Raw genomic sequence first — 27488 nt, forward strand, 5'->3', positions numbered from 1 at the left:
CAAATAGAGCAGTAAGTTGCCTAAATGTTACGGAAGCAAGATGCAGGTTTAGTGTAAAGGCAAATCCAGTTTATTACCATCTAGCATTGTGTTCTAGAGACGATTTGTGTATGTTGGTCCACTCAGAGACATTTAATGATTACCTAAGTTACTCCTAAGTGACGGAATGTCATATAAATCCTTCACTAAGGAATGGCTTAAGTAAGTAACCATTAAATGTCTCTGAGTGGGGAGCATAGACACAATGAATGTGGCGCGTTTCAGTACCTATAGTACACCTAAAACCTGTCTGCAATTTTGGAGTGTTAAGTTTAACCTCTTTTGACTACTGATACTTGAAACTATTGATATAGAATCACTAGGCTACCTTCAGATGACAAGTGCACAACGCGCGTTTACAACTACATACATTTTATAACGCCTAACGCGCGTTAGCATTTGTAGCCTGAGTAGCCTTAGTTTCAAAGATAGGTATTCTAATACAAAACACTGGTAAGGTCACTTAGTATAGATGTTTAGGAATACGCTTATAATATAATGGGATTTTACATATTTTAACTACAAATGAAAACCACGTTTATTTACAAAAATCTCAAACAAGAGATTTATTTTATATTTTTTTTATAAAATTTAATAATAAATAACGTGTTCTGTTACTAAATTTCTTGTTGAATATACATTTCAATGGAATATAAAAGTACTATGTTTTTCTATTCTTTATATTTATGAAGGCTGGGAATTTTCATTATTGCTTTTAATATTAGTTTTACATAGTGGTGTTCAATATTAGGAATATTCAGTAAAAATTAGCTTTTTTCAAAAAGTTTATTTACATAACATACATAGTAACTGACAAGAGTAGCTATAAGTAATAAAAACTCAGCAGCGGAGACAGTGAAGTGAACTTAACAAGCAAAGGTCGGAGTGCGGAGCGTGCAACCGACGCGAAAGCGAAATGCAAGCGCCCGCGCCGGCACTACGGTCACGCATCTCGGGCCCAACCAACTGATTTCACTAAAGATTTGAGACAGGAATCACTGCTTACTGAGTCACAGCTAACTATTAATTAAAACTAAATAAAAATATCTATTAAATCAAAGTTACATGATAAACGTATGAAAGTATTAACTTGGGTTTTTGATAAGTCGTGAAATTAAACTTACAAAAATATCTATTAAATCTTTGATAAAATAATTTTTAACTCGGGACTTTAGATAAAAACATAAAATTTTAACTAACTGAATTATGAAAAAGGAAACTATAATAAATGAATTAAAAAGAAGCGAAATCACGAATAAAACTTTTGTCGAAGTTTGAATGAAGCAATTGCATACGTATTTTTACTTTTTAACGTACTTAATAAGTTCTCAATGAACTTACAAGCCAATAACAGTAAACTGTGTAAATATAGATCAATCATTCTATTTTCGTAATTAATTAAGTATCATAGTTATCAACGATTCTCCTTGAGTTTGAATTGGCGTTGTGTTGTCAACAGATTGCACAATCTGTTTGCAGACGAGGATTTCAGTACAGACTGACCATAACTCCAAGCGCCATAAAACGATATTCACAAAAATAAAGTTTATGTTTAACAGGACATCAACAATCAGACGCTTTAGAATCCCCATATGAAAAATCCGCTACTGCCTACAACACATCACGCCAAAATTTGCTATTTTATTAACTATAGTAATAGTAATCATATATGTTTTAAGTAAATAATTAGATCCATATATTAACTATTAGTTCCATGACAGGTAACAGTTAACTTATAAACAGGAGTACACGTCTCTCTAAACAGTGACTTCTCTATACTCCATATGAGTAGGCGCTTACCTGAAGATAAACAATCTTGATATCAATAAAACTTATGTTTAAAATAAAATGTTGTTAAAAGTGCCTACTCAAATGAAGCACACTAAGATAAAGCCAAAGACAGCTTCCAAAACTCAACCAATTTAGTAAATAAAGAGAATAAACAGTTAATTTGACTATCGCAAGACATCATACGCAAAGGTAATCTAATCAGGAGCTCAACTAGAAGAAAAACTTTGGAAACTGTTGATTGTGCCAGAGATAAGTTACTCTATTTCTCTGCTGACAAGATTGACTGTTAAAATAATACAATTCAAAAAATTAAATAATCATCGAGTAGGATAAAACCTTTGCCATTTCATACAATCTTATTAATTCACGTATAAGTATACTCTCTAGAATTATTATTAAAAACAGTAAAAACTTTGAAATAAAGAAATATATTAAAACGTTATCGTGAATCTTGAGAACAGAGAATAATGCACTTGCGGTAATTATCTGTTTTAACAAGTCCATATAAAAATCATCAGATTTTTTGCGTATTCGTTACAAAAGTGTTTGAAACAACATTAATTCAGTATAGAAAAAACTATGAAACCGTAAAATAATGATTATATTGTACCCCGGAAATAACACCATGCACGTCGTATTCAACTTGATGTATTCCATAATTTGTTTAGGTACGAGCATGAAAATTTTGAAGCAAATTTAAATTCCTTGATAAATAACTATCGCATAAAAAATATTATACAACTTTTTCTAGCTTGTTAACTTTTAAAAGCATAATCATAATAATATAATCTATGAGTTCCCTTTAGGATGATTCTAATATATAAAAATATAGAAGACATTGAATGCAGATGTTGCCTCGGGCGTGGCTGCGATCAGCACGGGCGCGATGACCGGCGCGAAGAGCGGCGGCAGCGGGCCCGCCGGCCGCGGCGCGCGTCAGTCCTCGCTGCACGAGTCCTCGTTGTCCGCCTCCTTGATGTTCGTGAAGAACGAGGTCAACGCCTTCATCATCACGCCTGCGACAACACAAACCACATTAACACCTCTATAACTCACTACTTACAACCACGTACGGAGCATGTAACAAAATAAATACCTTTTCCTTCTGGCTCCTTTTCGGATTCCTCCCATGCGATAAACCCATCTAATGAAATAATATATTGGTCATGGAGATATTGGAATATCTCTAATGTTAAGCCTGAAACAAATAAAAAATATGATTACAATATTGTATTGCCTCAGTTCAGTTAGATAGAAAGAATTATAATTATTTTAACAAATACCTTGTGGGTGTTCTAGCCTATGTATAAGCTGTTGTATGCCGAACAAGCAACTTGCTTCTCTCGACTGTTTTGTCTCGCCGAAGTCGTGTATAAGACTCGCATATTTATTCATGCGATCTTGGTTAAAGTGTGGCACATCGCGTCCCTCAGGACCGAAAAGAACATGTTCGCAAATTGCCTGAATCAGTGCTCGCATAAACCAATCCTCATTTGCAGTATTGCCAAACTTATCCTACAAAAACACATTAAACATTCAACATTAAAAATACCATCTATTATTACAGTAACTTATTTGTATACAGAATTTGGTAAAGATAACATTTTTAATTTTAGGACTTTTGATTTAGATTCAGAAGGATGTGTTACCTTAATCCATCCCTTTATACATTCACAACCCTCATCAGCATTCATTAATTGAATTAGTTTGCTTTGAGTTTGGACTGGCGTCAGGATTTTCTTCGTTTCTTCGCTAACCTTGGAATCTCCTTCCAAAAATTCGAACTTATTATCTTCTAACCACGTCGTGACCTGCAGTTAACCAGATAAATTATTATAACAAACTATGCTTATATTATAGACAGGAAAAAAATATTTTTTATTTGTTTGTACTGGACCGTTTTGGATCTTTTACTGTTGGAAAGCTACCCAAGTAACAAGCTATATTTATCCCGGTACGGGCAGTGGTTCCCACGAGACTGAAGTGAAACCGTGGGGAATCTGCTAGTAACAAATATTAGAAGTTACTTTTAGAACTACATATTTAGTTTCTACAAAAAACTGTTTTCACCCCTGTGTTATTTTGTATGTTTAAATGTTTTATGTGCCCAGTAAGGTGAACCACTTATAAGAAAATATATTTGAAGACGCTTACGAGTTTTTCATCCATCCATTGCTTAATCTGAATACCAGACTCTTGCCATTTGCTTCTAACAAAGGAAGGTCCCATACTTTCTTTCAGGTCCCTAATCACCGCTTTCAAAAATAGATGCCCATGGTGCGCTGAAATTATGCTTTCAGAGACCTTAAATAGCTGTACAAAGGTGATATGCTGAAAATGAATAATATTATTAAAATCACCGAATGTTACGATTTCATTGTACGTAAAGTGCATAAAAAGGTTTAGTTAAGTGAAGAGACTTATTTATCGTCTTTGCTTGAACGAATATTCACCAACATAGATTTATATTTTACCTTTTTTTCGATTTGTGGTGCAATAATTTTTCCTAAATTATCATATAACATAGGAATATCAATGTACAGATCTGGCGCAAATTCTAGCATTTCCTTCATGCCTGAAATAAAATTCTCAGGAGAGATGATATTTGATGTCACTAAATTGAGCAATGCCTTTGAAATAAGTCCAATTGCCTTGGCTGGCCTAAAACAAACAAAAAAGGAATATAGATCGTCATACAGATAAACTATAATAGCAAATACATTTTACTTATACTCTTGTGGTGTTTGCTTACTTTTCTACAGCAATATTGAGTATTTCATTAACCACAGCAGCGTGGTACTGGGCTGTGAATAGCTGCTTCACATCTGCTACCATTTCAACATCATCCGAATTGATGATGCAGAGGTCTATCAAGGACTTGATTGACTTCTTCTTAGCTTCAGGGAGGGGCTCTTGTGGCACGGGCGCGGGCGCAGGCGCGGGTGCTTCGTTAGCAACTGGCGGCGTAGTAGGTGCGGCACTCGTACTTCGCGTGCCGGAGTTAGACCGCGCCACGCCTACCGACCCAGACCGGCTACTGCTTCCACTTGCATCTGTTCAAATCGTACGTACAATTAATCACATGTCCAAACGGTGCTAACATGCAAAAATTGAATCAAATATTAATTTGGGAACTTACTAAAGTCGCCTCTTGAATTGAATGTAGACCTTTCAATGGACGCTCCTTTGGAATAATTAGGTGTCATGTCTCTGTTAGCTGAAAGCAACGAAAATCAATTTTTTGAAAAAATATTTTTGGTATGATAACCAAAATCATGAATGGTTTTATAAGAAACTAGCTGCATCTTGCAGCTAAAATCACCATAGCAAAATTATTGTTATGGGTAAAGGCCAAAGGCATTGGCAAATTATTACTAAATAACATTGAAATTATCCCAAAGTAATAGTAGACCAATATTCATGAGAAGCAAAAGGAAAATTAACGTTCAGCAAAAGTAGGCTCAAAGTGTCTAGTTTTCAAACTGCATAATATTTTCTAAAATGTTTAGTTCTGGAATAACTATTAAAAAAAGTAAAGGACGGCACAGAAATTTGCTCATTTCAAAATTGAGCTTATTTTTGCTAAAGGGATTTAATGCCTTTCGGACAACATTTGACCAGTAGGAAGGCTAACAATAAAATACCAAAATTTTATTTAGTACACTATTTAGTACATTTGAAAATTCTAATAAATGTGCAGTCTTTTCAAAAATGTTTTGACGTTACAAAAGGGTATCATTAAAATTAGTCGATTTAAAAAAAAGATTTCACTGTTTTTTTATAGCTTTTAATTTTTGAAATATCATCGAAAAGCTTTTCAAAACGCCGACAAACTTTCTACCAGGAATTAGTAAAAGGATTTAATACTTTTCTTAGCAATTCTCATACGCCACTCTAACCCTTTAGACTCTAGTAATATTCTATTATACAGACATAAAGTCCTTAAAACCAAGTTTCTATTAAGTGGCCGAATTTTTCGCAAAAGAATATATGTATGACAAGCTTTATATACGCCAACATTTGCAGCATTTCGACATTCGTAATTGGAGTCTATGTTTGACTCAGCTGGATAGAAGTATCCAATAGATGTCCTTATAATGCCAGGTAGGTATCTCCATTAATTACAATGGGTCAAAATGCTAACTAGGTACCAACCTACATGATACTGCACCATAATTGGAACATACCTACAGTTTATGTATAAGCTATTTGTTTCAAATAATATGCGTGTATGTTAAAAAGTTAACATTAACATTTGTTACTTGTCATCTATTTGATCCATCATCTCAAATATCGCTATGCATAGCTAATACATATCATATTTATTTTCGTAAAGAAGGAAATCTACTGGCTGACATCAGTCAATGCACAATTAAACCTGCACGATTGCGAGTGGATTATTGCAACATAATTCCATAAATGATACTGCATGCGTCAGTCTAAGAAAGTAATACTCTCAAGGCCATCAGTGAAAGCGCGGAAACCAGCTTGTTTAGTGCCTAATTTAATATCTCTATTGACATCAGATAAAACAGTATATTTAAAATATTAGTTCCAAGACTTCAACGAATATTAAAAAAATAGAATTGGTAAAATTTTTGCAGGCGTTTTTGAGCTAGGCGATTGACACATTTTGCGATTCATTTTTATATTGTAGATGCTTTGACATTGAAGGTTAAATAAAGCTACATTAATGAAAGACTGACTTTTATAGGACTGTGCACTATTAATATTAATGGACAATAGACAAACAACATGTATAAGATACATTTTGTGTGACTTACCTCTAAGTGAAGTTGGATCAGTTTGTACATTCTCGAGGACACTGTACATGTTTTTGCTGATACTGATCATGGAATTGCTACTCGCCTGTGCAGTATTCTTTGTACCTGAACCATGGTTCCATGCCGAATTATGTGGAGCCAATTTTATATTATTCAGATTCTGAAATCAAAGAAATTTATGATTAACAATGATAATTTATTAAATTATATATTCGTTTTTAAACTTTTGAATGTTTTTTTACATTCCACAAATTTTTTAAGAGAATAACCTCGTTATAAAGAAAGCCAGACATACCTTTTGTGTAACAGCCTTAAGTTTTAGTGTGTCCACAGGGTAGTTCGCCCTGGAAGACTTCCATGTATTGTCGATAAAGGCGGTATTAGGATTCTGCCTCCGGCTATCGCCACGTTTGCCCCGGCCGCCTTCATCACGACGGAATCCACCCATGGGATTGGCATTCATTAACTAAAAAAAATAAAGTACTTTATTTAGAGCACACAGTGGACAAGTGTAAAAATAATTTGTACTTATTGTATAGTTTAATATCATAAATACAAAAATGACTTCATTTAAATTACCTCTATGTGACGCTGTTGTTGTTCAGCCTCTTTTTGAATTTGATCCATCATTTTAGGTTGTGAATCAATAACAGTCTTAGCCACCCATTTACGTTTCCTGAGTTCAATGACATCTTGAAGCATAAACCTATATGAAAAAACAAAATTATTATAGCACAGATCTGCATATGTATCTGAAAAGCAAAATTTATACAACAAGAAGGAAATAAAACTAACCTAACACGGCTACTTATTTTATTAGACTTGCGATCAACAATGTCCTGCATTTTCTTGAAAATGTTATCAAGTTGACCATTTACTTCATTCTCAACTTGTTCACCGATCGTTGTCAGCAATTTGCACAGGCATTCAAGCTTCTCCTCTTCCACTTTATCAATTAAATACTTCATACAGTAATCCATAATTTTGGATGTTAACATTTTCAATTTATACAGCTCACCTGTAACAATCATGAATAGCAATTTAATTTCATAATAAATACAAACGTTAATTTTGTGTTTTCATTTTCTAAAAGAAATAATAAGTAGGCACAATAAAAATCGCTAGTCAAAACACATATTTTTACATCGCATTGGCTAAATACTGTAAGTGAAGAAATTGGCAATGCACATATAGCTTAGCTTAATTTTATAGGTAAGTGAATTAGAAAAGTCTCCAATTGAGAAGAAAGTTTTGCAAAATCATAATTTATACAAATTCGCAGCTATCCAGTAGGCACACAGGCAAAAAAAATCAATGCTTTCGCTACTTTGCTAATGCAGGTGGGTAAATCATTAAGCATTTTCATTTAAACTCAACATAGTACACAACATAGGATTTGTATAAATTCAGAAAAAAATACTATCAATCATAGTTAAAGAAAAATAATTTATAAGAAGTAATGTAAAGAAGGTGAACTTACCAATGAATCTGACATTTCCCACAGACCTCATTCTTACTCGCCTATTCTCTTCATCAATCATCAGCGTAAGTTCCTTCTTCTTGACCTGCAACATGTGTAAATATTGTTATTATGTCCATACATTGTACAACCATTTGTAATTATTATGCAGTATTAGCTATCTTGACTCACAGGGTCTGTGCAAGCTGCTAATTCACTTTCTAATTTCAATATCTGCTCATCCACTTTGTGGGTCTCAAATTGGTTCTGACATTTATTGATAATGAGAGCTCGGAAATTAACACACTTGTCAGGTGAGGTTGGGTTGTCAGCGGGGACCTGTAAATAATTTCAATATGAATATATGTCCTGATTACCATCATATTCATAGAGACAATTGTCTAATAATAGCACAGCTTCTTATACCTTCAGTACAGACAACTTGTTGCACATAGCAGCATAAGCTTCAGAAAAGTTGGGCTCATCAATGGCTTTCTCAAATACTAAATCAATAACGCCTTCCAAGCGCTTTTGATTATTAATTTCTAATGTTTTAACTCTCTCCAGAAGGGTATCAAACTTTTGTGGAGTCAACTTGTTCAATATGCCTCTGAACTTCTTGTAGAGTTCCTGTAAAAAAAATCATGGACATTAGAATACGAAAAAGAGTCAATTTCTTTTCATCTTAAAGGTATAATAACTTGCCTGTGTCCTGGCTTCTTCTTCATTCACAGTATCTTTGCGGAATCTTGTAGGTTTCCATGCAGAGTCAACTTCGTTTAGCTTGACTTCCTCCCTCAATGACAAAGAAACGTGAATAACCGGTTTATGAGCGCTGTTGACACTTGGACTTGGAGCCAACTTGACGCTCCCCTTGCCTAAATAATAAAACAAACAAATTATATGATTTTGGAGGAAATATTACAATTATCATTTAAATATGGACTGCAGAGTATTACCAGTTGGTGCAGCATTTCTTGAATCTTTCTTAGCATCACGAGATGTGTTATTCCTGGATCCCATGCCTGCAGGTTTGGCAAATGGAGGAAATAGAGAGTCATTCATGGGTCTTGAAATAGGCGTGAATGGTTGCGGTTCCTGCATTGGCGTGGTCTATAAAAGAAGTAAGACAACACATTAAAATATGTACACATGCTAATATTAAAAGCATCATTAAACAGAATTGTGTAGTTACCCTTATGACATTGCAGTGTTCCAAAACAGAAACATTAACGGGCTTGTTCTTTGAAAGTGGATCATCCTTTATTTGCTTGAGCAAATCAATATCATAGTACTTTTTGCCAGCAGTATTGAGCGGAGACCATTGATCTGAGAAACATAGTTAATGTTAGTTACACCTGTTAAGTAGATAATGGATTAGAGATAATTGTACTCTATGCATAAGTTGACAAACCTTCACTGTACTTGTATTTAGGCACAAAGACTGCTGGTGCTGCTTGTGCCTCAATCTTTGAAGTATCTTCGGGTGCAGGCTTAGGTGCAGCCATTTCATCAGCAGGCTGGGTTTTATCATTTTCTACATTAACTACTTTATCAGTCTCATTTTTACCGTTTTCATATGACTCGGCTTCTTTAATATTTGGCTCATTATTAGCCATTTTGTTTGAAGATTTTTTATTAGAATTCTTAATATTCTTTAAAACTTTTTCATTTTTATTGATGTCTTCTTTAACAGTCTCAGTTTTAGTAATTTCAGTATTATTTCCATTGGCAGTATCAGGATCTAAGAGAGAAAACAATAAGGATTGAGGATATAGCCTGAGTTATTTTAGTATTCAATTATTGATAGACGCAGGGAATGAATTTTATAGTGTTTCATTATTAGCCTATAAATGTTTAACCCAGAATTGTATCAATTCCAAATTCTATCAGTTAAATGATTTAAATACTTATCTATCAATATCTATACTTAACAATCTTAAAATCAACTCTCTACATTTCTGTCAAGCTTTACAGTAGAGTTAAAATAAAAAATCCTAAATCATATGGTTACTTCAGGATTATTATTCAGGCAAATAAAGGAAAGAATATAAAATCTAATATACACTCAAACTTATAAAATATTGAAAAGAACAAACCTGTAGTCTTATTAAGGTTAATATCTTTCATTTTTAAATCAGATTGATTAGTGCGCAGCACACTCGATATACTCTGTGTTAATTTAACTTGGGCTTCTATCGCACTTGATTGTTCTTTAGACTCTGGTGCCTTGGACAGCTGCTCTTTGGCAACCTTTTCAATGCTAGCAGATAACAGTTGTGTGGCAGTGGGAGTAGTTTCAACAAGGGGCTCGCTTGAGGTTGGTTCAACATTGGACGCTACATCAGCTGGGGTTTCAGCCTCTAAAGCTGGAGAATATTGCTTTATGGTTACTTGTTTCTTTGTTTGCTCCACACCTAAGCCCTGATTTTGACTAGTTGGAAATATTGAAGCTTCTGCCAAGCTATCAACTGAAATAATCACTGTAAAAAATGAAATTATATTAATTATATAATTCATACATTTTTGATAAATAAACACTGTGATTTCACTATAGTAGGTTCATGTAATTTGATATTTAGTTAATGAACTGGTTCATGAATATCTTCCTTAGGCCATATTTAAATTACACATATCTTTAGATTGTTATTGTACCGCTTACTAAAATCAAGGTTGTCGCAAAAAATGACAGGAGACAACATATTCTGCGATAAAACTATGGGCAGAAGCATTTAACGTATACATTGTGTTGTTATGGAGTGACAATCAAAATAGTTCGCTAGCGAATTAGTTTGCCGGGGATATTATTTGATCATAATAAACGATGTATGTAAATCATGATGAAACAGATACTGAGTCGACTTGCATTGAATTAAATGCGTGAAATATAGTTGTAAACTATCCTATTCATTTTTAAGAACCAAGTTCGTATTCTATAAATAGAGACGTGAGATATTTCCACGTGGGAGTCTTGCACAGTATATCTACCTGAATATCCGACTTTATGTGGCACTGATACCTAAATTATATCACAGTATAATAATGCGTTATGCTATCTAAATAATCATCACACAATAAAAATATTGTAAGGTAATGTAACAATATGGTAAAAGAAAGTATAATCAAAAGGTCACTCAAGGATCTAGAATACGTCCGACACACTTTGCACTTATAACGCACTACTTAGTGTTAAAACTTAAATAAATATTTAAATAACTAATTAATTAAGTAATAATAATATAATAATTGATGTGCGTATAAAAAGATCTAGATAAAAAAACTCAAAACTATTTAAATCGCGGCCATGCTCAATGTGACTGTAAGGTAAGAGCCGCCATCTTGGATTGTTCCATGCCGGACAGGCGGCTCGGAGTAGCTAGTGTTGTGCGCAAGTGCACGACTAATCGATTCGAAGTTATTTCACGACGAATCATATTTCGTAAAAAAAAAATTTAGTACCGACTATGAACAAGAATAGGTTAAAATTATTATTTTTATATATTATTTCGCACTTTTAACGATTACAAACGCAAGTAAAATATACTTCATTTGTATTGTATGGATCATTTTTAACACCCGACGCTTTTTAAAAACGACGGGGTTTTATAAGTTTGACGTGTCTCTGTGTGTGTGTGTGTGTGTGTGTATGTGGCATCGTAGCTCTCAAACGGATGATCCGATTGTAATATTTTTATTAGTAAGCTATTAATGTTGTGTTTCGGCTTTAAAAAAGTAAGTGCATTTCTAGTTTATTATGGATGTCGATTCTTTTATTAGATGTTGTCTGTATGATTAATAATGCATTTGGTTCATTAAGAAGAATAAAAAATAGAGCATTTAGTCTTACGTCGCAGTAAACACCGCGATACCTTACAGTACAGTGTGCTCGGTATACCACTGAGTTCGGAAAAGTTTACATTATTTTATAAAAAATCGGGACTTGTTACGTGATAATATATAGTTAGATAACTTTTATGGTTATAGGTACACGGTAACAGTCACTTTTGGAAATTAATGATTGTTTAATTAATTATACTAATATAATAAAAATAATTTCTTTGTTTTGTTTTATTTCATTCCGGTACGGGCTGAAGTTAATACGAGACTCGAGTGAAAATGAGTCAACTCTGAACTGCCTCTGGGTCAAAGTTATTAGATGGGACTAATGGGAGACATAAAAGCTCTGCACAATTTCACCGAAAGTAGTAATCACGATTCTGTTTTTGTTTTGTTTTCTGTGACGATTCTGTCACGACCGTTTCTATGATGGGTTGTTCCCGCTCGGGAACACCCTTTCGTCAACACTGTTGACGATCGGGAAAAAAAAGTTTCGTTTGTTCGCAGTGTCCATGAATGCTGGTCTTATTAAATATTAGTATCAGAATGCCCGATATGGTTAAAACTGCTATTGCGATTCAATTTCTATTCAATTTTGACATTATTAACTTAGCAGAATCGTGCCCCAGGACTTTTGACTTGTTTTTGGAAAAAAAATATTGAAGGTCTATCTTGTTAGTGAATATGAGCCCGTAATGTTACTTACATACACAAAACAAAAAACTTTGAGTACGATCGACCAGCACACAGCTGTTTTGCTGGGTTAAAAGAATGGCAATATTGCACCAATAATGAGCGATTTTAACATTGAAATTTTCGAAGAATGTCGAAGCAGTGGGTCACGGCTCGTTAGTAATATGTATACTGTTCCATAGTTTGACCAATAAGGGTAGTTTATCTAACAATACAACACATTTGGAGCTCACAAAAAATGACTTCTCGCACGAGAAATCGATTTATTCATCGACTTTAATTAACACTACCACACTACGATCTCATTAGATACTTTTTGGTATGACCTTTGGCCACGACATAAGTCGTTCTAATTCCTATAGGTATTGTTAGTTCCGTAGATACCTGTCTTTGGGAAATCAAACTATTTTTCATTTAGCTAGTTAATTCTGCATTAAATAATAATCTGTATGGTTAGAACTCTTTCCATAAGCTAATTTTTATGGCTGTTTTTTGGCAGTAGAACAAGTCCGATGACAGATTGCTTGAATTTTGTTGCGAATAGGGGATATTACACCAATGAGTGGCACTGTGATGAGTATACTACATTACTAAAAAAATTCGGTGACTCCGTACTCTACGTGCAGCACTATAAAAATACACTTATTTTACCTATGAGTCAACGTAATCGAAATTTCGGTTTTTCTTGAACTGGCTAAAAAGCTAACATCCAGTAAAATAAATAATTCTATAGAGAGAAAAATACTTTATGTACCAACGAAATCCTGACGACCAAGATTTTATTAAGTGTTCTACTCTCTCATGGCCCTTCTGTGAAGTGGGGAAGGAACCGTAAGAGATTATATATAATCTGAGGAAAATATTTCATAAACGGCTTTAGGATGAATCTAGTCTAGAGGTATAATTTCACTTACCTGCAGGTGTAGGGCCATTAGGTTTGCTGGAAGCAGATACTGTCTCTTTTTCTTGGGATTCCCTTTCCTTGAGTTTTTCTTTATCCTCTGATTTGAGTCTTTCCCTGGGTTCTCTTATTCTCTGCGGTTGCGGAGCCGGCGTGGCAGTAGGAACGGGGGTCTGAGTGGTTACAGTGGAAGTCGCTTGTGTTGCTGCAGGCACTGGTGTGACGGTAGACGTAATCGCTGTCGAACTCGTAATTGGAGCTACTGTAGTTATTGCTATTTGCGCACTATTAATATCTTCTGGAGGCTTTTCTAATTCTTCGATTTGAGGCACATTTTTGCTTTGTTTCATTTGCTTATTAGGTGGTATACTCTTATTTGTATCTAGGACTAAAGACTGAACTGTCTGTTCACTATTCTTTTGGAGTTGCTTAATATTCATAGGCATTTTAGGCACTATAACAGGACTGTCTGATATTGCTGATACAATTGGCGTTTCGTTCGATTCAACAGCAACATCAGTTCCTAAATGTTTACTTTCGTTAACAGTTAATATTTCAGACTTTACTACATTATTATTAATAGAGCTTATTGCATTTGGTTGGGTTTGGACAGAGGTTGGCGTAGGCGGAGCGGGCGCATCTACGTTCTTTGATACAAAATTCGCTTTAAAAGAGTTATCACAAGAAGGCTGATTGACGGCTTCATTGACCATTCTATTAAATTCTTCTGCGATACTGTGTGCTGATGGCTCCTGGATAAACAAAAATAAACTCATGAAACTTCTTTGTATAAACATAAACAAGCTATCAGTTTCTGCACATTAAAGCAGAACTTGTACCCTATACATACATACATACAGATACCGACTAAAAACAAGTAATACGACTATACTAGGCAGAGGGCCAGAGTTTTAATATTCCATCATTATACACTAGACAGTTTTCTATAGGTTAAAATAAATGCTAGTTTACGTGAATTGCCTACACAACAACAGTGTAACAAATTCAAGTTTTCTCATAGATTGTTTGAAATAATTCGTCGTATCTCCTTGTCAAACGATAGCCACGATAGATACGGCAGACAAACAGGTAGGTATGTACTTTTCTTTCAAACGCTGTTGCATTGTGCATTATTCAAATTAAATGGCATGAATTATTAAAATAACATACATATTATTATGTTATACATATTTGTATAGTTATATAAAACCCCCTTTCCTATGTCTCGGTCTAACAGAGAACTGGCACTAAATTCACAATGATACGAAGTGATTATTTAGGATAGCAGTGTCTCATCAGAGAATCGACAGTAAATCACAACATAACACGATATACTTACGGGTTGTGAGATGTGGCGATCGTTAGTTTCGTTGTTTAAACCATCGTTATAATCTGAGAAAATTTCTTGTCCTGTGAAAAAAAAAACAATATTAAATTAAATAGACAAACATCATATTTTATTTGTTGAGAAATGAGCTGCTATATTTTTATACTCTTTTGAACTCTTTAACAAATTTCAGGCGACGTATTTAGATTTATTTTGGGGCACATTGGAGATTTACCGTCTTACCACAAAAACTTTTAAACGTCAGTATAAGGCTTGTCTAAAAAAATGTCAAATTATGATGTTGACATATGGTTAATTTTGCAGCCACAATTTTTTTAGACAAGTGTAAAACAGACGTTTTCGTTTTTGTAGTAAGGCCAACTGAGTCCAATAGTTGACTTGACAAAATCTGTTTCTGGTTTGTGAACAATTATTCTATGAAAAACTTAAATAAATGTCTAATTTTAAACTCACTTGTATCAGGGTGTATGATGGGAACCCTGTGACTTCGTTTTGGAGCTGCTTGACGTATACCTTGAGGACAAAAAAGGTTATTAATTAATAACTACTAGTTAATTATGGTAAAGTGGCCCAATAGTGGTTTTATTATTGTTGATACGATAAGAACAATTTTGTTAACAAGACGCGCAACAGTATAATTATGGAACGCTACACCGTTGCATAATGTTCCACATTTGTCACGCTTCCTAATACCTATACGTTAGAAGTTTTTGGAAATTATAGCGCTTTCACTTCTAGAGCTCTACAAGTAGTTCATTGTTGTAACAAATCACCTTCGACGTCATTATTTAGAGAACAAATTAACCTTGGGTTTTTTGTTCTTATGGGTTTTTGTGGTTTATTGTTATGGGTCCTAAAAAGTACCCGTGGCACCCCCAGACTAACCTTCTGGGGATTTCACGAACGAAGAATATAACCTGGATAACTTTATAGATTCTAATATGTTATGTATAAATATATTCTAACAGTGGTACCCAAGTAGGTCTTGAAAAGTTGAAAATAATAAAATAAAAGTTATTTTGCCTGTTTTTGTATCACTGGGCCAGGCCTGACGTGGGCGAGATGTCGCCTAACCCAAATCTGAACTCTGAACTAAAAAAACTCCTCTTTACTGAATTTCTGAATGGAAATTTCGATTTTTTAGATTGTGTAGCGGTTTTGGCGGGTCACGTGACAGCGGGGTGAGTGTACGATTACCATGGATGTCCACCATTTTACATTACCGACCAGTGAGCGGGAGAATTCCTCATTCATTACGAAACATTTCCTATCCACGGCTATTATTTATTACTATTTATTTAAGATTAAAATAACAAATGCCACTCCGTTTGCGTTCTATTAGACAATGGTAGTCAGCATCGCTTTACAAGTTACAATTTCGCTATTGCCTTCCACTTGTCAAGTTGTGGGTAAAGGTGGTGAATCAGTTTCACGCTGGACTCGACCACCAAGTTATCAAACAAGTAGGATTATATTAATATTATGAAATGTTTTATACACGTTGTACACAAAACTTGTAGTATTTCCAACTGTCGTTTGCTAACATATGTAAAACTTGTTAAATAAGAACAACTCTCTATGGTATCTTTTACTTACCATTTTTTGCCACTGCCCATTCTGTAGGTACTTATGTAGTTTGAATGACATAAGGGAATATTATATACATAGGATATTTTTTTCCTTATCCCGATACGGGAAGTAGTTCCCTCGGGACGCGGTGAAAGCGCGGGCTGAAGCTAGTTATTATCATTGGGAAGCGGTAATGCTTTTCCCGCCACTTGGTAAATTTAATTTATATATACACTTTACACACCTACATGATAGTCATCATTTTCGGATCCTTTTCGTGTCAAACAAACAAACAATCAAATCTATCCTCTTTATTAGTGTAGATTAGTTAATAAGCATGTGTCATGCAACTCATATTTGTTGAAAAGGTATATCATTTATTAATACTATTGTATAATCATTATCTAATCACTGATAATAATGTTGATGTAAGATCGTTGGTTGAACTTAAACCAAATAGACCGGGCTCAACTACATATAGGTATTCTAATATAGGGCCCACATTTTATTGGAATCATTTGACTAAGTTGGAAAACAAAAGCAAATTCGTACCGTTCCCGTTTACCGCACTCCTTTCTCTTATATGGGTAACCATCAACCTTACCCACGTTCCATTACTTTTATAGAATTGTGTTTTATCAAATCATAGCTCTTAGTCGAATGTTTTACATTTAGTATTATTCGCGCGAAGGGAAAGTGAGGATATTTTGAAAGGAATTTGGTATCAAATTGAAGATTAGCTGAAGAGTAATCTTATGAATTTTATAAAAGGTAAACCTCTTTGCTCAAGTTCTTGAACTTGGCTAGTTTGGCACAGTCGGAAGACGGATATGAAATAAGCTGAATGGTAAAATTATTAATTATGACAAGGTGAGTGGAATAGAAGATAGTGTCAGAGGCATATAAAATGTCACCCGATAGGGTTGTAAAACAATGTTATTAATAAAATATAAGACGATGATTACCAGGCATAGTATGGTGCATGAGTGTAGAAGCTTGTGGGTGAGGAAGCGTGGCAGTGGGCGCAGTGGGGGTGGCGGGGGTACCCTGTGGCCCCACCAGAGTAGTGGGATTACTTCTACCACCTGGGGCGTTGGCTTGTAAGTTTGGCGTTGGCAGCTGAGGATTATTCGAAGTGTAGTAATCTGCGGGATAAAACCAAAATAATGTTAAAAAAATTAAAAAATAAATAGAACAGGTCAGAAAGATAGTATGAAAGTAACGGATAATAAAATAAATTAGGTAATAGTAGGTTCGGGAAGGGAATCCTTTGGGGTTTGTTTTGTTTTATTTTATTTTTATTCACGGTCACTAATTATATTTTTATATTGTAGGTTAAATTAAATGCGGCTGTCCTACGTTTCTTTATCAAATTATTCCCTGTTCACGTCAAGATGAGTTGCATGACACAAAGTATAGCTATGAGATTCATTTTTATCGTCACTAAATGTATTATTTATTTCATATCTAGTGTATATTATCGTATAGCTTTGTAGCAGTTTGTGTAGATTGATATAAATAAGTGATTAAAAATGTTTATTATTTTATTTAGAAAATCTGCCAAACTTAACAAGCCAAGTTATCTGGCGCCGCAATAAGCTAATAATAGTATTGTTGACGATCACATGGACACGAAAAATGTCGTGTGATAGGTAAGTTTAATATATATAATGGCGACGCTGCTTAGCAGATTAAGGCTAGGACCCTGAGACAGGATCACGCACCAGAAACTCCAATAACGCTGTAAGCAATCTCTTTCTCCAGTTCACTAGATAATTTTATCCAATGAACTTAGTAAATTGGTTATATATTGTACAACATATAAGAAAACTAATACATCACAACATACAAGACACACAACATTTATATAAAAAGACAGCTACAAAAAAATCTTAAAAAATAATAATATGTAAACTCAATACTGTGTCTGCCCTGCTCTAGTTAACTTGGAGTAGCAACAGCGAGTATAAGTGTGAGTAAAACATGATGTTTTATATGAAATAATACAAAAACGGTTCTTGAGGGAACACGAGAATACGAGGAAAATGGCTAATATATAAGAAAAAGTTCATTTAACACTAGTCTTACAGAAAGACGGAATTAAAAATATTAAAAAGGTATGTTAGCTTAGCGTCCAATTCGCTTTAATGAAAAATCCTACTATTTACGTTAGCAGAGCTTTATGAAATATACGTGTAAGAAAACAGCTTCGTCAGATTTCTGTTCTGACTCTAAAGGGATTCTCTTACCACGGGACGATTACGCCGTGCAACTAACTAGTTCGTGAACAGAGAATATAAAAAATCTAACTATCTCGCATTTCACACGTTCAAAGTAAAAGTAAATAAAAACGATAAGACAGGGTACTTTCAAGTAGTAATTGTAGGATTTACTGCCCGATATTATTTCGATATACACATATATGTATAAGAAAAATAAGAACATAGACAACACCAAAAACAAGATCAGTTTCTACAGATGAAACTTTGCGACACATAAATTCATCTCAAAACATAAAAAGAGGAGTATAAAAACATATATTATATAAAAGCAAAAAGGATCTTGCATTCAGAAATCTTTAAAATAGAAAACAATGCTATAGGTACAAGTATGTTAAATATCTCACCAACCTTTATAGATAAATAGTTAATTTAATATGAACTGTCAGTGATTAGTGTAAGTTCAGCCACAGTAGCTTCTTTTTCTTACTTAAAATAAGAAACATGAAGTTGTTGTGTAGTTAGATAATAAGTCAAACTTTTACCCGGCAAGCCCTTTTCACTTTTATACCGTAAGTATAAGAATCTACCATTTTGTTTTATCAATCCGCGAGAGTCCAGCTATTCAAAATAAGATCTTGTGCACAAAACATAATCTAATAAAATAAAATAATATTTAACTGAACTACATACATGGTGGGGTGTGGCTCGGAGGTGTGTTATAACCTATGTAATGTCCCATATATGGATAGTACCTGAAAGAAAACAAATATTCACTCGATAAATAAACGTGTAGATTTGACATACAATCAAAATATTAATGCAGAGCTAAAAGTTGAGAGTTTGTAGGAGTTTCTGAACCGATTTTGGTTTCACATGCTATATTTTATTCACATAAAGGAAGAATTTCCCCATAATTCTGCATAACTTTTCCGTATACTTTTTAGACGATCAACTAGTAGAATTACAATAACAAGACATTATTTTATTGGTATAGGCAAAACAGAGTTTAAAAAAATATTCTTACTTCAAACAAGAGCAGCAGGGAACAACTCAACACAAAATAATTTAAATATCACGGTATGCAAATGTTGACAACTTTCACATAACATTTTCAACAGAGCCCCTATTAGTTTATTGCATATTATTAAAATACTTAAAAATGAAACATTGTTGTCGCTGGAATGCCATTTTGAACGATCTTGATTTAAGATCACTTCCAGCATATTGACAATATTGTAACCAAGAATTTATTGAAAGTAAATATCGAGATAGGCCTATGTTCAGCAGTGGACGTCCTATGGCTGAGATGATGATGATGATGATGAAATATCGAGATACCCATTCTTTTAAATCGATACTAACATTGTTCACATATGAATATGCCAAATAGTGCCAAAAAATTGTTAAGCCAATGCTGCTGCTGTTACATTAATACTATATAAATACAGGCTTTTCATCTGGTTCAAAGACGAAACCACGAGCCGATTTGAATATCTTACCCTGGTGTAGTGGAACGAGGCTGCTGGTAAGTTTGCATTCCCATGGGCGAAGGCTGGAACACGAGTGTCGGATACATGACGGGTCCCGTAGCGGTGGCGGCAGCACTAGGAATGTACGACTGTTGTTGTCTGCGAACACAAGTTGTGGCATTTTATTGATACATGAGAGTATTAGTGACTCGAGCGGTACAAGCAAAATGAAGGATGGGAAGGCGGAGGCCTAACTACTGTCTGTTCGCACACCTCGCTGATGTATGAGGGCAGATTGTAGATTGTCCTACACCTCTCTTTCAAGTACATTTGAAGTTTTCAACATGTGGTCTTTGCCTGTAATAGGTTATGCATTTAGCTTGTAACTTTTTTGCACGTATACATTTTTCCTGTACTTAATGTAATAACTGTTAGCATAACAAATAAATGAAATAAATAAAGTTTCCTGGTTTTATAGGAGAGGTACACCTGGCATAATAATGTTCCAAACTCTCGGACTATGTTATAGGGCGGTTTTCAGAAAATTTTCAGTATCTTTTAATCCAGACTGTAACTTTGTTAGGAAAATGTTACTATAACTTTGTTAGGGACTTTGTCAAAACTGCTGAAAAGTATGTTATACGCCCATGTATCGGAGAGCACGTGAATGTCGGTCCTGCGCCTGATATCTCTCCGATCATGTCGGGCCATGACAGTGAAGGAATAGTGAGTGCACAAGACAAGTGCAGTGCGAAGACAAGAACGTTCCTCGTCCACCGCTCATTTTGGCGCGCTACTTTCTTAGGAAATATCCGTTTTGACATCTCCACTGGTGATTTTGTTCACCTTGGTTAATAGTACATATATAGTTGGTATGACTGTTACCTGGGATGTGCGTTGGGTCTCGATCCATGCTGCGCTCTATACTGATAGTTGGCGAACTGCGGCCGAGGCTGCGGCGTTTGGTTCTGCGATACATAAGTATGGCCAGCCTGGAATAATTAACAATCCAGCTCTATTATAACGTACGATAATAATCAGCCGCGTATTCAGAAATTAATTATTAATTTAACTAAAGGATGTGTACTTAGGATATACCTTGTAAGCGCATTCTTACGGTTTGTTATTTTGAGCGATAGTCGACAGTCAGACATTGATCATCATAATACAATGAAAATAAAGTTTAACAATACTATCTAAAGGAGGATTCTATCAAAAGACGAAATTGCGCTCCAATGAGCATAGAATAGTATTGACTATAGTGCTCTGAAGTGTCAGGCATTGGCTTGTGTGGGCTCGTGGGACTGTGGGCGTCCGGCAGTGTAGGCGACATCATTGAGAGTATAATTACCATGGTAGTCTTGGACATGTCCTGCTGAGGTGCCGGCGGCGCCGATGGTTGCGGTGTCGGCTGGACTCTCAGGGATGCTTGCGCCGAGGCCTGAGCGCCGCCGGCAGCGCTCGGCATGTATGCGGCCCCGGCGGCGCCTGAAGGGTGGTAACATTCCACCGGTCCTGAAAATCCAACGACACGTTTCAACAATTCAATCTACAGATATATTACAATGATTTATTCAAAATAAGCTGTTTCCCGCGGTGTCGCCCGCGTATCGAAGGAACTGCTTCGCGCACCCGGATAAAGTGCTTATAGGTAGCCTCGATAAATGGGCTGCCTAACACACTTTCAAATCGGGCCGACAGTTCCTGAGATGAGCGCGGACCAATACAAACTCTTCGGTTTTATACTATTGGTGGATTTGTGAATAGTCTGCGATTTCTTGCTTGCTGTGTTTTCAAACTCACTGTGTGGTGTTGATGCCCGTGGATAACTGTACTGCGCTAAGTTATTATTGCAGGAAGGTTGTGCTTAAAATATGTACATTTCAAATCATCGATATTTATCTAAGTTGTTACTCTTACCACATATAAAACGAAACTGAATATTTATTAAAAAAAAAAAAAAAACGTAAATAGGTATCAGGCAAACGTAGATAATGAACGTCTAGCTATGCATCCACGTATAACAATAGCACATAAACTACAATCGATACTTCAGATAAAGTGAACATAAGAAACATTCGTCTTGAAAATGCAACTCAAATCATAGAAAGCAAAACATGTATTTTTGTGAAGACGTGAATGACACTAGCAGTTAAACTTACTAGTTTGAGTTAATAGTCGGTAATGATGCGAAGGCTGCATGCAATTAGAGTTAGAATAGCGAGAAGACGATTGTTCATGTTTAATATTGTTAGCGTTCGTATGCTGCGGTATAAACTGCAGTGAAACACTATTCAAGGGTTGCAAATTGATTTGATTCGCATTGATATGCTGTGCTACTGCCGATTGTGGCATATTCAATGATGTTTGTAAACTTTGCGCCACATCAATCGCGCTCTGTTGTGACTGACTGCCATGGTTAACACATCCATGTGACAATGTATTTAAAGAACTGTTTGTTCCTCTTAGCGCCACCATTTTAATTTCATGATATAAATCTTTTAGAAATTGAATAAGCCAAATGTTGAACCATTCCCAAAACAAAGGAGACACGATCATCGGCATAAGGCGGCTTATAATTTAATATATCATCTCGAAGCTCTACACGAGTTGTGTAAGTTTGAAGTTTCACAGCCTAAACGAGCGCCGCTTTTGTTGTGATCAGTTTTAAGTAACGGCGTAACCTGAGCTCGCAAAAATATTTATCACTGCACCAAACTGACCATTATAATTTTTGCGATATAATAATAGACCCAATACATGGTAAAATATTATTCTATGCAGTCCGCATTCACGATTTAAATAGTAATTTAATGCAGCATAGAGAAAATCGATAAGCAAACCGCTCTCTACACGCTACATTGCTTTACACTCGCACTCCAAATATATGTCAACGTGACACTTCCACATTAACTTCTGGTTTTCACAAACTTCGAAAATAGAAAACTTTGATTTTATTCATAAACGTTTTTACTAATATTAGTAATAATCAATATCGCAAAATCTTCTGATGAGATTCGCAGCAATGAACATTTCATAAATGTACCACGACACAGCGAAAGAAAGAGACAAGAGTATCTACAACCCCCGCTAAAATTTTTGGGGCGTTCCCAGACGCCCCTAGTTACCTCCGTAGCGTGTTCAGAGTAAAGTTAGCGACGAAACGGATCAAAGGCATCCATTGCAGTTCACGTTGCCATACAGCGCGCAGACTACACACCAACTATGCCAGTAATGGAGGACAAACGAAAGACACCCTATTAAAATGGCCTTGCGCGAGAAAGGGACGGATAAATAGCAGGGGTTGTAAAGACTTCTGAGGGCTGCCAGGGTTGCTATTCCAAAAACACTCTCAACTAGTGACGGGCTTTTAGGAATCGCCGAGTACTTGATCCGATTATATGGAACGTTTCGTATCGTATCGTTTGAATATGAAAACTGAACGTGGGTGTTTTCCGTTATATCACACTTTTATAATGAAAATGGTAGGTATGAAAATACTGTTTTCGTAGTACGCGCTAATATTCAAACACCTGAACTTACGTTTTACGATTTTCCGTTTCTACGACAAGAAATGTGTTATCGAATGAAAAAATATTGAAGTATTGAATTTTTTTATATGTCCAAAATGCATTCAAGCGGAACCCTTACGCAAGAGATAAAATGGGACCCTATTTGAAATACTTGTCTGTCAGTTTGCCAAGTTGTATCTCAGGAAACGTGATATGTAAGATAGGTACCTAGTTGAGATTTTCACTGATCATTATACACCCGTTTATAACTTATTTGTATGTTGATGCATGTTGCATGCTTACATTTTAAACATACTAAGTTAAAAAATTAGAAGCTAAATACCTAAATATATCTTATGATGTCATGTAATAGTATTTTAGAAGTTTACTGTTAGAACTCTGCCTCACTAGGACGCCACGGCGACGTCGCCAGCGGCTCAGGTCCGGCTACTTTTGGCATCCAAATGTCGCCAAGTGGAATGGCCATGGCGTCTCGACAGTCAATTGTTTACGTCTTCGCTGAAGAAATTGCACGCTGACTGGCGACCACAATGGCGACTCAGTGAGCGAGGTTCACTTTATCGTGTACATTATAGTGGCAACCGTGCCAACGTCGCCAAGCTGCCAGAGTATCCAGAAGCCACGTAGAGGACTGTAGCTCGTGGCCACGATTCCAATTTGGCGACGTTGCCAAGCCGTCGCCATGTGAGTTAGGTACCATACATTTCAATATTAACACTGCTTGGTTACGTAGCAGGCGACGTCGCCATTGGCGTCCTAATGAGCTCTTAGAGTCCTGCCTCATTAGGACGCCAATGGCGACGTCGCCGGCTACGTATCCAAGCAGTTACTATTGAAATGTATGGAACCTAACTCACTTGGCGACGGTTTGGCAACGTCGCCAAATTGGAAGCGTGGCCACGAGCTACAGTTTCCTACGTGGCTACTGGCTACTCTGGCAGCTTGGCGACGTTGCCACGGTTGCCAATATAATGTACACGGTACAGTGCACCTCCCTCACTCAATCGCCAGTGTGGTCGCCAGTCAGCATGCGATTTCTTCAGAGACGACGTAAACAATTGACTGTTGAGACGCCATGGCCACTCGACTTGGCGTCCTTTGGATGCCATAGGTAGCCAGACTTGCGCTACTGGCGACGTCGCCATGGCGTCCTAGTCAGGCAGGGCTCTTAGAATGCATGCTACAAATTTAGATGCTAAAAAATAACCATCATGCTGAGTTGTATTTAGAGTGGTTTACTTAGAAGATAACGAGTGGCTAAGATAGTATTATTTAGAATAAATTAGATGCTCGTTAATTGTGGCTGACTTAGTAATTTAGAAGGCAAAATACATTTTTGGGGGCGAATAATGATATTAAAAAGAAGCCTGTTTAATTAGCACCCTTTTTAAAATTTATTGTGGTGTGCAACAGCGTTATTTACGGAAATTAACTTAATGGATTTAATATTTTTTTAATAATTTATCGCTATACTGCCTCTATAAAAAGTTAGCAAGAAAATCAAAGGTGCAATAAAAGAAAATAGTGACATAAATGGATGGTAAAAAAACTCACTTTCACTCCCTTCTCGCACTCTTTTCTTTTCATCTTTCGTGCATTTTATGTGGGTTATGTCCCTCGATTGTCTCTCTCTCTCTTTTGTAGTTCGGTAGAGCTCTTTTTGGCCTCTTGGACTGTCCAGGGAGTATTTCATCATTCCACCGCCATGTATCTCTATCTATCAAACCTTTTCCTCTCGACTCTGACTTGAAACACGTGTTTGTTATGGCCAGGTCTAAGACACAGACAGCTAGTAGTAATGTCTCGCTGCTTGCATTCCACGTTCCAAAACCCTTACTACCATGCAGTCTTTCATATCCATCACTCTTTCTTCCTACATGACCATAAAAATCCCCAGCCACATAGACATCCTCACTATCTTGTACATTCATCATCAAGCAGTCAACATTTAAATAATAATAATGAAAAAAATAAACAGTTTGCAAAACGCAACTTAAAAACCAAAAAAATACCTTGTATAGCAAATATTAAAACCATACCTTTAGAGATGTTCTTGGAAAGAAGAATGCCCAAAAAACCGGAGTCAATTCAAACAATTGATGTCAGAAATATGTGTGTAACTTGTATTGCAGAAATCTATTAAACTGGCCAGTAGCATCTAACAATAAGAGCAGTAGAGTGTGTATAACTGGTTCATTGTTTAGTTCTTGTGTTTGACTCCTTGGCAAGCCCTAAGTTGACCAATGAGATACCAGAAACACCAAAAACTTGACAGTAGCTATTTTGTAATTTTATACAGTGCCTTTCGTAGCAGCGTTGTGCATACATGCTACAACAAACAATTGACAACTACTGATACAAAACTTTCGCCTTCATAATATTATTGTGTTATTGAATTATTTATGATTTTCTTTTAGTAATGGCTTAAGCAAAAAGTATTACCGGATTTAGGATGCAGTATATCTGCTTCACCTTACCAAATAACTTGTCTCAATTGATTCCAGGTTTTTTGTCCATATGTTTATGGGCATTCTCCTTAATTATAGGTATGTTTTTCTTATTCTATTCTCTTTACAGGTTTTCTTAGCATTGTGACACTGCAAAGATATTAATCAATTATTTGTGATAGGTAAACAAATTATAAAAAAAATCATGACTTAAGAACGTTTTTACAATAAACTAATGTTAAATGTAATCAATGTCTTTCCCTCTAGCAAAAAAGAGGGGTGTTTGTGAAATTAACACAACAAAGTCAGAAATAATATATATCAAGTCTCTTTTGTTTTAGTGCAGTAAACTGTTATTACTTATCAGTATGTGCAATTGAATGCTTTTACACCCAAAAGCACATTTTAAATTTAACATAACATTGTAGAGCAAAGTGACAAATATAACACAAAAGTGGGAAACATGCATAAATACAACTCACTTCGCATAACACACAAAACAATAAAAATACATTCGCCTTGCTCTACAGGTTAAAACAAAATATACTAATAATGTAAATATTTTCAAAAAGTTATTAATACTATTTCTCATGTGACTTGATTATTAATATGGAGTATGCAACCATTTAAAACTGCTTCAATGTTAATCTTTAGCCAGAATGGAAGTGGTTGTGTCAGTCAGTCAGTTCACAATGTTACTTACAAGAGTGGCAACAATAACAACATAGGTAATTATTCGCAATTGCGGCTCTACTGTTTGCTGAAGTGGCATATATTACGTAAATAAAATTATACAAACTTTAATAAACTCTATATTATAAAGGATACGGTCCGGGCCCTCGCTGACTCGGCGCCAACGGCACCTGATTCCCGTTGCTACTCATATTCTTGGCAGCATAGGTATCGGGACACGTACACCACTCAAGGTGGCACGTAAAATCGCCCTAACCGATTGTAGGACACATCCGGCACATAGGTAGAGTCGATTCACCGACGTCAGTTATCCAAGTCACACGATTTAATTTATACCCTTTGAAAGCAACGTTTCTAGCAAAAACATTGTACACCACTTGTGAAATCACAATATATGTTTCCTGGATAATGCTATTAGCATCACTAGGAATAGAGCCCCAGTCACTAAACAAACGACAGTACAAAATGGCGGATGTTAACCAATAAACAAACGTGACTGTCACTGATAGAGTCCAAAACTATTGCTATTCACTTAATTTTATTACTGGTGCCAATGTATTATTTCGTTTAAATAATGATAAAAAATGTAAAAATATTTCTTCTCAATATGAATATTATCACGTATTTTTTGAAATCTTAAAACTGTCATTCGATCGTTCACGTCTACTCACGTCACGCATGCAATGCTTCGCTAGCATGTCAT

General features: G+C 35.5%; 1 protein-coding gene across 3 annotated transcripts; it reads right to left on the minus strand.

Moving 5' to 3' along the window:
• Positions 1-576: 576 nt before the first annotated feature.
• On the minus strand, positions 577-27488 carry LOC110374231 (eukaryotic translation initiation factor 4 gamma 3). 3 transcript variants are annotated; one of them, XM_064035834.1, is made up of 30 exons: positions 26921-27488; positions 21916-21941; positions 21464-21627; positions 20998-21104; positions 20143-20271; positions 19334-19395; positions 17387-17566; positions 15306-15365; positions 14844-14914; positions 13518-14256; positions 10173-10556; positions 9488-9817; positions 9269-9402; positions 9033-9186; positions 8779-8951; positions 8500-8703; positions 8266-8412; positions 8095-8179; positions 7410-7632; positions 7194-7320; positions 6910-7080; positions 6615-6774; positions 4970-5047; positions 4583-4883; positions 4305-4491; positions 3985-4161; positions 3480-3641; positions 3114-3345; positions 2927-3028; positions 577-2846 (listed from the first exon to the last, which is right to left on the minus strand). In XM_064035834.1, exons 1-30 carry the CDS (start codon positions 26974-26976, stop codon positions 2767-2769), a joined length of 5205 nt encoding a protein of 1734 aa, XP_063891904.1. In that variant the 5' UTR covers positions 26977-27488; the 3' UTR covers positions 577-2766. The 3 variants fall into 3 exon arrangements, with proteins under 3 accessions (XP_063891904.1, XP_063891899.1, XP_063891900.1); XM_064035829.1 differs by lacking the exons at positions 21916-21941; positions 26921-27488 and adding an exon at positions 22275-23129; XM_064035830.1 differs by lacking the exons at positions 17387-17566; positions 21916-21941; positions 26921-27488 and adding an exon at positions 22275-23129.

This window comes from Helicoverpa armigera, chromosome 1 (genome assembly GCF_030705265.1).
Source record: "Helicoverpa armigera isolate CAAS_96S chromosome 1, ASM3070526v1, whole genome shotgun sequence".
Classification (NCBI taxonomy): domain Eukaryota; kingdom Metazoa; phylum Arthropoda; class Insecta; order Lepidoptera; family Noctuidae; genus Helicoverpa; species Helicoverpa armigera.